General features: G+C 34.2%; 1 protein-coding gene across 1 annotated transcript; it reads left to right on the forward strand.

Annotated features, from left to right (window-relative positions):
• The first annotated feature begins 674 nt into the window (after positions 1–674).
• On the forward strand, positions 675–5908 carry PBS1 (Protein kinase superfamily protein). Its single transcript, XM_011088543.3, has 5 exons — positions 675–1338; positions 1960–2162; positions 3248–3437; positions 4211–4602; positions 5013–5908. The coding sequence occupies exons 1-5, from the start codon at positions 1218–1220 to the stop codon at positions 5493–5495; spliced, it is 1389 nt and encodes a 462-aa protein (XP_011086845.1). The 5' UTR covers positions 675–1217; the 3' UTR covers positions 5496–5908.
• The last annotated feature ends 6003 nt before the right edge of the window (positions 5909–11911 follow it).

Raw genomic sequence — 11911 nt, forward strand, 5'->3', positions numbered from 1 at the left:
AAAGTAAATAGAGAAAAAATCGATCCTTATTAAAAGAATCTGAAACATATAATTATTTAATAAAATAGAGTTCAAATATAAAGTTGAAGCATAAAATCCCTCGAATTTTATATTAATCCCAAATTCGAAATAAATCCAAAAGAATTGCTACCAGAAATTTAAAATACACCACTTGAAATCCATAAGTTCATAAATTCAAAGAATTTTAAATTTTGTAATTCTAATTTGAAATATATTATATCGAATATACTGATAATTTTTATTTTTTAATACAAGTTATTTAAAACATTTTCTTGAAATCCTTCTATTAAATCCATATCAGTCAATCCAAACTTAGCTAATTTAATTGTTCCTAAATTAGCATAATAAAATCCTTGATATCTTATTGCAAGCAAATACTAATAACAATGAGATTTAATTCTTGTGATACATCTCAAATGAAGACTAGATTCTGTGCAAATGCAAAATCAAAATACAATCTTTTTGTGATAATAAAGCATCATAAATGAGGAAGGTGAGTAAATTTACTAAGTACTATTTGTTTGGTCAAAGGGGTGGTGGGAAAAGTGTGGATGTGAACATACTACATAGACAGATACACACACCTATATATATATATGGAAGAGTAATATACAATAATTATATGTGTATGTATATATGCACACACATCAATGCGTGTGTGTGTGTGAAAGAGAGAGGGGTTTTAGCTATAAACACCGTATGAAATGAAAAGCCGAAGACAAAGCCGGCTAAAACTCTGTCACAACACCACTGCCCATTTTCAATAGATTCTACAATCTGTCAAGAACTAAAATAGTGGAACTTCCTCTAAAAAAAATTTTTGTTTCTTGCTATTTTTTTCTTACTACCATTGTTCTTGTTTGAGCTCCTTCAACTACTTTTTTTTTTCTGTTTTTGAATTTTCTTGTATTGAATATTCATCTTGTTTTGCTCTTTGTTTCTATGTTGGTTCTCCTTTTTATTGCCTTTTATCTTACTCATCTGAAATATCTTATCTGATCAGTTGGGATAGGTAAAAGATAATAAAGATTGCACTTTTATTGAATTTAAAGCACACCTAAAGAATATCTTTCTGGGCATTTATGGTGGGATTGGATTGAAGAGGATGAGGGGTTGATTGGTGTTAGTTGTGAATCTGGTTTTGCCCAAGAACAGGGTTTTTTGAGAAAAAAGAATTGATCTTTGAGTGAGAGTAGATGGGTTGTTTTCCTTGTTTTGACTCAAGGGAGGAGGAGAAGCTCAATCCCCATAAAGAGAGAGATGATCACAGGGAAGTCCATCCAAGTATCCCTTCCAGCATATCAAAATTATCATCTGGTCAGTGTCTTCCTTCATGCATTTGTGTATGTGTGTGTATTTTTTCTGCTTTTCTGTTGTTGGGTTGCCTGTTGTTTGATCTGATCTAAGTATTTTGGGATGGGTTCTATGAACAGTTCTTCTTGTTTGGGATTTTGATTGATATTTTTTTCCCCTCTTTTTTGTTGCTATCTAGTTTATCTAGATTAGTTTTTCTGTTCAATTGATGTAGACCCCATAGTTGTATGATGGGAGTTGATGAAATATAGTTGCTTTTCTATTTGTCTTTTCAATTATGAATTAGATCTCAAGGGGGGGTGTATGCTTTTCTGTTTTTGATCTGATTGCTATTTTTGAAAGCTAATTATTTGACTGTCGAAATAATAAATATCCAAGGCAGTTCTCCATTGGGTCAGCTTAAGCTTATCTAGGAAATTATCTACTTGAATGATGAATTTGGGTGTAGAGTACAGATTAAGAAAACCTCCCTTGTTCACTACAAATAGACAGTTTTCTGTTGATCCATAAATTCAGAATAAGATTAATTAGTCAGTTTTTATGGCAATGTGTTTGGTTTCTGCCACCATTGTTGAGGTTTTCTGACTATGATAGATCTGTGCTCGGCATGATTGCAATTTGCAGGGGGAGACAGGTTGAAATCGAGGAGCAATGTTGGGCCAAGGAAGGAAGCATCAGGGCTCAAGGACTTGCCTGATGCACAGATTGCTGCACAAACTTTTACTTTCCGTGAGCTTGCTAATGCTACAAATAACTTTAGGCCAGAGTGTTTCTTGGGAGAGGGAGGATTTGGACGTGTGTACAAAGGGAGGCTTTCCAATGGCCAGGTAAGCATTGTTCATTTAACTTTGCAAATTATCTAAAACACGGATATTATTGTCAAATGTTTGATTTTTGGTTCAAATGAGGCAGTTTCTTCGGTGAACAGTGAACTAGTTGTTGGTTCTTGGGAGATTTTGAAGAGTATATATACTAGCTTTGCTTTCAAATTATTATGCCAAATTGTTATATGAAGTAACGTTTTGCTTACATAGTTTGTACCACAAATGGTGCTAGCCAAATAATTAGGAACCCTGTGAGCGTTATACTCATGGTGTAGGTGAGTGGGAGACTGCTCAGCCAGGTAGCATTTCCTGGAAAGTCGAGCAAAGACTAGAGCTTATTATCTATAATCTACTCATAGTCAACACTTTTTTCTTTATGAAATATGTTCGATGAATATTTCATGTAGCTGCTGGTGAGCATGCTAACATACATACATGTTTTTTTCTTTATGAATATGTGCGATGAATATTTCATGTAGCTGCTGGTGAGCATGCTAACATACATACATGTTTTTTTCTTTATGAATATGTGCGATGAATATTTCATGTAGCTGCTGGTGAGCATGCTAACATACATACATGTTTTTTTCTTTATGAAATATGTGCGATGAATATTTCATGTAGCTGCTGGTGGGCATGCTAACATATATACGTGTGTTGCTATAAAAAGGCTTATAAGCTAAGCATTGCAAGACTGCCCAAGAAAAATGTCTAACTGACTTGGACTGTACTAAAGCTTCTGTCATAAGTGTTCACTAGGATATGTTAAAAAGCCAAGTCTTAAAAGCTATTAGCTTAGATGTTCAATGTTCGTGACCAATCTCACCTGGCCAGTTAGTCTATTGTCAAATTTTGATATGTTGAAGTGGTTTGTGGTCGATGAATTGGGCATAGGAGAAAGTCATCTTGAACTACATTACTAAGAACTACGCAAGTATCACATGTCGCTGGTGCCCATTACTCACTTGCATTCTTGATGAATATATTAACCAAGATAAGATATCTTGAGTTTGCATGCTTCAATCTTTTTCTTAATGATGTAGACAATTCTACTTGCTTTTGTGTAAATGTTTTTCATGCTTTGGCAGATTGTTGCTGTTAAGCAGTTGGATAGGAATGGGCTTCAGGGTAATCGAGAATTTCTGGTTGAGGTTCTAATGCTAAGTCTTCTGCACCATCCTAACTTAGTGAATTTATTGGGTTACTGCGCTGATGGGGATCAGAGGCTTCTCGTCTATGAATTTATGCCCTTGGGATCGTTAGAAGATCACCTCCATGGTAACTGCTGGTTTGTTTATTGTTCTTTTTGTCCACATTTTGTTTCTACACGGACTATACACAGCAAAGTATATACCTTTACATTAAATGTTTCCACAAGTATCTGGATGGAGATTGTTCTGCACTGAGGAAACTAAAGATGAAGAAGTAGAGTTATATATTTGCTCAAACTAAATATAGCCGACTCTCTATCCCAGAACCCTTTTCCAAGCAAAAATTAGTTATTTTCTTGTTTTGCTCTATTTGCCATCAGCAAGATGAGTCATATTTATTTGAATTATGTTGTTGCTCTCGCATAAACGTGAATATTCTTTCTGCTACTCTGCTAGCCCTCAACTTGAACGGATATTAAAATATTCGCTTTCCTAAGCCATTCTGGACATAAATAGATTATATGATGAACTTTTGTTGGTTAATTGATTTATTACTGTCTTTTCTTTAATTGCAGAATTGTGTTGATACAAAATAAGGTACATGTACATGTCTGTAGTTGGATGTGTTCTATATACCTTGTTTAGCTTTTATATTGTGAAAACACAAGACTCTCTCTCTCACTCTGTCTCATCCACACACATACATATACTTTTACCGAACTATGCGGGGGAAACAAATATTCTTGTTCATATCTCGACTGTTTTTAACTTTGGTCTGTGTGAGCCAACAAAAGTGGGGTAATGCAAAGAATGTTGAGTGTAGAGGAATGTTCTGCTTTCTATCTTTTGGTTGTCATTGCAAATTCAAATCGATGCTGAATGGCGACAATGTCCATCCAGATCTTCCACCTGATAAAGAGCCACTAGATTGGAACACCCGAATGAAGATAGCGGCTGGTGCAGCCAAAGGATTGGAGTATCTCCATGACAAGGCAAATCCTCCGGTTATTTATAGGGATTTCAAGTCATCCAACATATTACTAGGTGAAGGCTATTCTCCGAAGCTTTCGGACTTTGGACTCGCAAAGCTCGGTCCTACAGGAGACAAATCACATGTGTCTACCAGGGTCATGGGAACTTACGGTTATTGTGCTCCTGAGTATGCCATGACTGGGCAATTGACGGTGAAGTCCGATGTTTACAGTTTTGGGGTTGTCTTCTTGGAGCTCATCACTGGGCGTAAAGCCATCGACAACACCCTACCTCAGGGGGAACAAAACCTCGTTGCATGGGTAAACCTCCTTTCTGATCTTTTCTTTGGGTAATTACATTTATACCTCCTTAACCATTGTTAAAGTGCAAACTGCTGATTCCGTGTGAATAATTGCCCTGACACTCCCTGCCAGTGATACTTTCTTTTCATGGATGCCCACTCTAGGAGATTTTGTCATTAGACTGACTCCTGTTGATGTCACACTGACACGGGTCAGCGCAATAAAAGTATCACCGACAAGGGATGGTAGTAAAACTATTCAAACATTATGGACGTTTCCTGTAATTTGACTATAATGAAGGGGATGCTAGTGTAATAATCTGCGTCTGTTATAATCATATGTTTCAGGTTTCAGTTTCCTGTAAATTTAGTTTTTGTCATTGGAGAGTTGTCTATCGGCTTCCCATCAGGGTTTTTCATGTAATGCAGGCACGGCCGTTGTTCAATGACCGTAGAAAGTTTGCAAAACTGGCGGATCCAAGGCTGCAAGGAAAATTTCCAATGCGTGGGCTTTATCAAGCTTTAGCTGTAGCTTCCATGTGCATCCAGGAACAAGCTGCTGCTCGTCCGCTGATTGGCGATGTGGTTACTGCCCTTTCTTACCTTGCAAATCAGGCGTATGATCCGACTCTAGCTCCAGGCCACAGCAGTAGAACTGCTGGGGATAAGGACGATAGGAGCAAAGACGAGCGAGGTGGGAAGATATTGAGGAATGAAGAGGGCGGTGCGTCTGGCCGGAAGTGGGACTTGGAAGGATCTGAGAGGGACGATTCTCCCAGAGAAACTGCAAAAATGTTGAACCGGGACTTGGAAAGGGAACGAGCTGTTGCCGAAGCTAAAATGTGGGGTGAAAATTGGCGAGAAAAACGACGACAAAATGCTGTAGGAAGTTTTGATGGCACCAACGGGTAGCGGTTGCAGTATGGTATGGATTCTGTAACCCACCTGAGCTCGCGCCCCCACAGATTAGTGGTATATGCATCATACTCGGTTACTGGAGTTTATACGAAAACCTATGCAGCCAATTTTTGTTCTTTTTGTTTTTATATCTCTACACCATCTGTCGCTCCCCCCCGCACCGCCCACCATCCACATACAAACACACATGAAGAGGAAGCGCTTCAAGAGTGTATATTCAGAGGTATATGACTGAGCAGAAGCTGCAGACGTGTCTGTAAACTTTTGAGAGTAATCGTGTCCCAGGTAATGATGCTTCTGCAGGGCGTTCTGTAAACTTCTTATGTGAAACCCAAAGTCAGTTTTCTTTGTAATCTCCTTCTGTAACATTCAACTTATTGATATGTGTATGGGGGAACTTTATTAGATATGTCGTCTTTTTGCTTCTCAATCTTTTCCCTTGGATCAAGAATTCCAAATTTTGGTGATCAAAAAATTCAAAACAAGAGGTGTTGGGGAAGTGAAAGAACTCTCAAGGCTTTCTAACTCTATCTCCTAGGACATGGAGAACCAACTCAAAATCTCTCTTTTGAAGAATACCAAACTCTTCTAGGCCGTCGGTGCTTTATCAGGCAGCCACATCCATGACTTGACAATGAGATCTAGGGACAGACGACCACATGCACTACTTGACAACGAGATCTAGGCATAGACGACCACATCCATGACTTGACAATGAGATCTAAGGAGAGACGACGACTTGGTCCGTTGTCACCCGTGCTTGCTTGAAAATGAATTAGAGTCCTCACATCCATGACTTGACAAGGAGAGCTAGGGGCAGACGAGGACTTGGCTCACCTGTCACGTGTGCCCATTTGAAGGTGAGTTTCGTGAGAGGAGGACACTTGACTTAAAAGAACATCCTATTGGCAGGATACTCCTAGAAGTTCCCAATTGTCTCGACTATCTATAAGGTGAAGCCATCATCATCTTATTGAATCAAGATTTATGACACGAGATGGACGAGGTTGATTGCATTGCACGAGGGTCAGTGCCCATACCTTTCTCGGGGCGGGACAACGTCTCCTGGCGTAGCCCACTATAGGCAAGACAAGAGGCATTCCTTCATCTTGCTAGTATTAATGTAAAATAAGAGATGGATATATTTTAAAAATATTGAGATAAATAGAAATCGAAAATAGTGTCTTAGTTGTGATATTTGACGGTATAAGTAATGCCCATTACTTTTGATGTAGGAAGAGTTACTAGACCATGTACATGTATCATTTCAATAGTTTTCTCAAGGAAAATCCAATGCTTCACCAGTTTTGTTGGAAGGTACAATCATTCGTTACGAAATTTCATTATTTGACCAACATCTGGATGTTGTTTTAAATTTCTCTATTTTTCAGAGAGTTTTATTAATTTTTATATTATCATTGTTATTATTTGGTTTTTGATATTTTACAGATTATTGCTAGAATGTTGGATTATTTTTGGATTGAGTCGAGTCATTCACCAACAAAAGATTTTTACTTGAAAATGAAGTTCTTAGGCTCGATTCAATTTCTATTGCTTTCCAATCCTTGAGCCTGGTCAAGGCTCTAGTCGAGGTCCCCGCCTCTACCAACCAAAAGAGGCTAAAGGATCTACCTCGGGCCCCTAAGTGCCGCAAACACGCACCTCGCGCCACCTTGCCACGACGAGGTTGATGATATCTGACGAGTGTTCATGCTGTCCTTTGTCTCCAAGCCAAGGCCATCACCTCCCCTCGCTTAGGCGGCCTCGTGCTCTTCCCCATTTATGTGATTAGGTATCTCAATGGATAGGGTAAAATTCTACCAAAATTTAAATTCAAAAAAGGTCTAACATTTTTATTTTATACTCAGATCTTATCCAATCCATTAAATTCAATTAAGGACCCATGGTTCTTTAAACCCGACCAAGACTCGATGTTTGAGTAGGTCAGATTCAAACCTAATCTTTTTCTGTGCAAATCATACTAATTAAATTAAGTTTTTTTTCTTTATTTTTTCATAATTTATCAATAAATTTAGCATTATTGGAACCAATTCACAAATAACTCTTTTTCAATAGAATTTTTTAAATATTTTATCATTTATTATATCATTTATAAAATATTCTTATGAAAATATCAAATCTACATATTTAATAGTAATCGAATTTAATATTATGAAACATTAAAATTTAATTTTATCACTCCAAATCTTCAATCAGAAGATTGAAAAATATACCAAACATGATAACATAGTTATATAATTAATAATTTAATATAAAAAAATATACATGGTTAAAGAATTACACAATAAATAATGTTATGTTGTCTTAAATTTATTAGATTTGTTCACTTGAATGTAGATCATAGGGGTGTTCAATTCGATTAACAGAACCAAATTGAAAGTTCGATTAACTGAAATTTCGGTACGTCAAAATGGTGTATCGAATCCGAACTGAAATGTTTGATATGGTAAAAATTAAACTTATTTCAGTTCGGTTTGATTCTTATATCGAATTAACTGAAAATTATAAAAAATTATAATATTAATTTATTTATTATAAATTATTATTTTTTATTAGTATTAAGATATTTTATATTTATGTATTATTTTTTATTACATTTATATATATTCATAATATAATATACTTTATAGTTATTAAAAATTTAGTATTCGATTTGGTTCGGTTAACTAGCATAAAAAATTAAAAGCGAATTGAATAACCAAAATATAGAATAAAATAACCAAAATCAAACTAAATTTTCGATTTAGTTGATTTTTGGTCAATTAACCAAAACTTGCATACCTCTAGTAGATCAATTGATAAATAATAATCTAATTGAATTGAGAAAAAGAACAGACATATTTTTTGAGTTCAAATTGGATATATAGATCCATAGATATTGATGGATAGAGACCCAACCCAAAGTCAATCTATATTTTTTTAATGCGTCAGGATCTGACCTAAATCTAAAAATATTCATTAAGTTTTGATATGAGTCTTTAAATAATGTTATGAATTTGAATAGGATCTTACCCTACTCATTGACACTCCTATACGTGATTGCTTAACAACAATACTCTAAGTTTGGTTAGCCGTCGTCACCACAAATATAAGGCAAAACAATAAGAAAGAATTTGGTGAAAGCAAAAACTAGTTTATAGGAAGACTTGCCTAAAGGCTCATATGCCCATAAGAAAGATCCATCAAGATTTGCAGATTGATATATCGGGTCCAAAGTCAGGTCAGGGAGGGGGCAGATTTGAGAGTTAAGATCTAACTAGACAGGGTTGGAGCTGGTCCCAAGTCGGGTTGGGAATTGGGATTGATTTCTAGTCTTACAAAAATGTTTCGAATTCATCCCATTGTCATTCCTAACTTTTTTTAAAGTGATTTTGTATTTTTCTAGTTTGCTTTTTGTCAAAGATTTTACATGTTTGGGCAGGTTGTTGCTGTTACGCGGATGGAACGGCAGCTGATTTGGAGTTTATAACAGAGATTCTGGTGCTTAACTGCCGATATCATCCCAACGTAATGGAGTTGATGGGGTTTTTTGCTGGTGCGGATATTGTCTATGAATTTACGCCTTTCCACTCATTGCAAGATCACCTCCACAGTATGGTATGATTCTCGCCTCACTCTTCTATTTCCTTTGTCTAGGCTGTTGATGTTGGTTAATCGAATTGAATTGAATCGAGGGTTCAACAAACTAAAATTATGATACGTCGAAATGATGTATTCTATTTTTGTTCTTGTTTTCAATCGATTAATCAAAAATTGCACACTCCCACTGTTGTCCATATCTTTTGTGCCAGTATTAATTTTACTTATCTTTTGTATTACTAATCGTCGTGGTTGATTGTTCTACATGCATATAATAAATAATATTTTAAATTTTAAAATATGTTACAAATCAGAATGAAATATATAAAATAACACATCCTATTTCACAAAAAAAAAAAGAAAAAGAATCAACTTAGGAGTATTATAGACACAACAAAAAGATAGTTGTACTTCTTCACAGTAATAGTCATAAAATTCATCTAATGTAATTAGTAATAATTAGTAATGTGGATATTTATGAAAGATCAAATAAGAATACATCAAGATGGAGTTCACGCTTTATAAAGGGTGCACATAACTGGGTAGCGATATTAAAAGCGTAAGTTAATTTCTTTTATCGTTATATTCTTTTTCATATTGTTTCTTGCAGCAACATTCAATACAAGAAAATAACTCAATAATTATGAAAATATTTAATGCTAGAATCAGTTTTGAGCTAATTGGCAAGTAACTTTCGTTATTGATCTATATTATTTAAGGCATATCTTAAATAATTTGTTGTTAAAACTTAAATTCATTAGCAAGTAAACTTTTATTACTAAATTCATTAATAAATAAATTTCTTGTATTAAATAATATAGACTAACAACTAGATTTTACTCGCTAATTAACTCTGCCCTATTTTTTTTTCGTTGTATTGAGCCATTTTCTTATAGTGATTTTTATCATTACAAATTTTACTTTTGCATATTCAAATGCATAAGTTATATCTACAGTCCTTGAAGTTAGGTCTAATTATACAAACACCTCATACTTTTTACAAAATTACAAGTATATCTCTAAGGTGTGTCTATGTAATTTAACTCAAGGGGTTGATTTATAAAATTTTGCTCCTAAATTAGGCGTATATTTGTATTCACAACTATAACTTTATGAGGTGTACTTCTAACTTTACAGAAGACAGAGATGTTTGTGCAAGTAGACCAATCTTTTTAAACTTGGACTGTTGATGGAATCGGAAAATTGACGGGGTCAAGAGCCACCGGTGCAACCTTCGGGTGAATGTGGTCGAACTTATGACATCATAATGATGTCATAATAAAAATTAATACATAAAAATATATTAAAATAATAAGAAATACAAAAATATAAATAAAAAAAAGTTTATGCTACTGTGAATTAAGAGTATCCCAGAATTTGATAGTAAAATTAGTATATTAAAGTTTTTAATTCAAGAATAAAAATAGAAAATTGCGTAAATAACAAAATAAACAAATTATTTACGATTATAACTAAATTTTATTGTCTCTATAGAGTTAGCATCCTCCATTCTTAAAATGATATATAAATCTTAATATATTAATTATAATTTATTTGGCAACTTGGGAAATCATAGGAGATAAATAATTAGATTATGGGTGTAATGAGTTTGTTCATTTATTAATATATAATTCAAATAATTATCATTATATGAGTGTTAGTTTATTGGTATTTTTTTTTTCAATTTTTGTATGTTCAAATGTCTCCGGTTCAATTTCAAATTGTATCAATTTTTGAAAATTTTAAATAAGCTAATGAATCGGCTAGTTCACTTGATTTGTTACCAAATCAACTGGTGGTTCAAACAGTTTTTAAGAAGTAGAACGGTCTTGAGACTAATCCGACTTTATGGGTTGGACAAGACCATTTTATGGATCGGATGATAATTTAACCAGTTCGACCGTTCGAACCAGGTTGAGTTTTAAAAATATTGAAGTAGCAGAAGCAATCGGTCAGGACTCATGATTTTATTTGATCATTGTTTTATTCGGCAATGATGTGACAAGAAATTAACTCAAAGTATTTCTTGAAACCTTCTTCACGATATGACTGCTAGAGATATTTTCTTTAAGATATCATCGCCAATGATTTTTTTTTCTGTAGAATTTTAATTCATAACTGATTCTAAACATTGCAGAATTGTACTGACTTATAATTTTAAAACTTGCAATCTCGAATGCATCTAGTAGTAGCGAGCTTTTTGGAATAATTACGATTTTTTGATTCATATCTTTCTTTCAAATTATTCCAAAAGAATAAGTGGATCTTTTATCATAAAATACTCAATTTTTAATCATTTATGGATGTGGTGACAAAGGAAAATCACGACTTTGGCCTTGTTTTGGTTAGTTATGGCATGTATATCACATGATAATACTATCTTCAAAATCAAGATATCATATATTTGTAAAAGATAGTACAATAAACGGCAATGATGAAATAAAATATGTAAGTAATGAAGTATTTTACTAGGTACGTTACTTTAGAAATATTACCTTGAAAAATCAAAATTTACTATACGATCTCATTAATGATTAGATGGACCTAGTCTTGAAAATGATTTTGATAATGTATTCTGAAATAATATAAAATTATTTCACATAAGAATTAGAGTTGAGAGTTAAGAACTATTTATGGTTCCCAAGATTACAACTAAAAATCTCATCTACTAAGTGCCGGCAAATGAATCACATCACCGTGATAAGATGAATCACAAGGGTTTATAATTTATAAAGGAATGCAAAGATTATGGAAGATGAATTACAAGAATTTATAATTTGTGAAGGGACGTAAAGAGTATGAAAGATAAA

This window comes from Sesamum indicum, linkage group LG8 (genome assembly GCF_026168435.1).
Source record: "Sesamum indicum cultivar Baizhima isolate 11 linkage group LG8, ASM2616843v1, whole genome shotgun sequence".
NCBI classification, from domain to species: Eukaryota; Viridiplantae; Streptophyta; class Magnoliopsida; order Lamiales; family Pedaliaceae; genus Sesamum; species Sesamum indicum.

Bases quoted from the DNA above. Each gene is read 5' to 3' on its own strand.
- PBS1 (XM_011088543.3), top strand. From the start codon at position 1,218: ATGGGTTGTTTTCCTTGTTTTGACTCAAGGGAGGAGGAGAAGCTCAAT. The intron at 1,339-1,959 runs GTCAGTGTCTTC...TGCAATTTGCAG, and splicing joins CATATCAAAATTATCATCTG to GGGGAGACAGGTTGAAATCG. The intron at 4,603-5,012 runs GTAAACCTCCTT...CATGTAATGCAG, and splicing joins AACAAAACCTCGTTGCATGG to GCACGGCCGTTGTTCAATGA.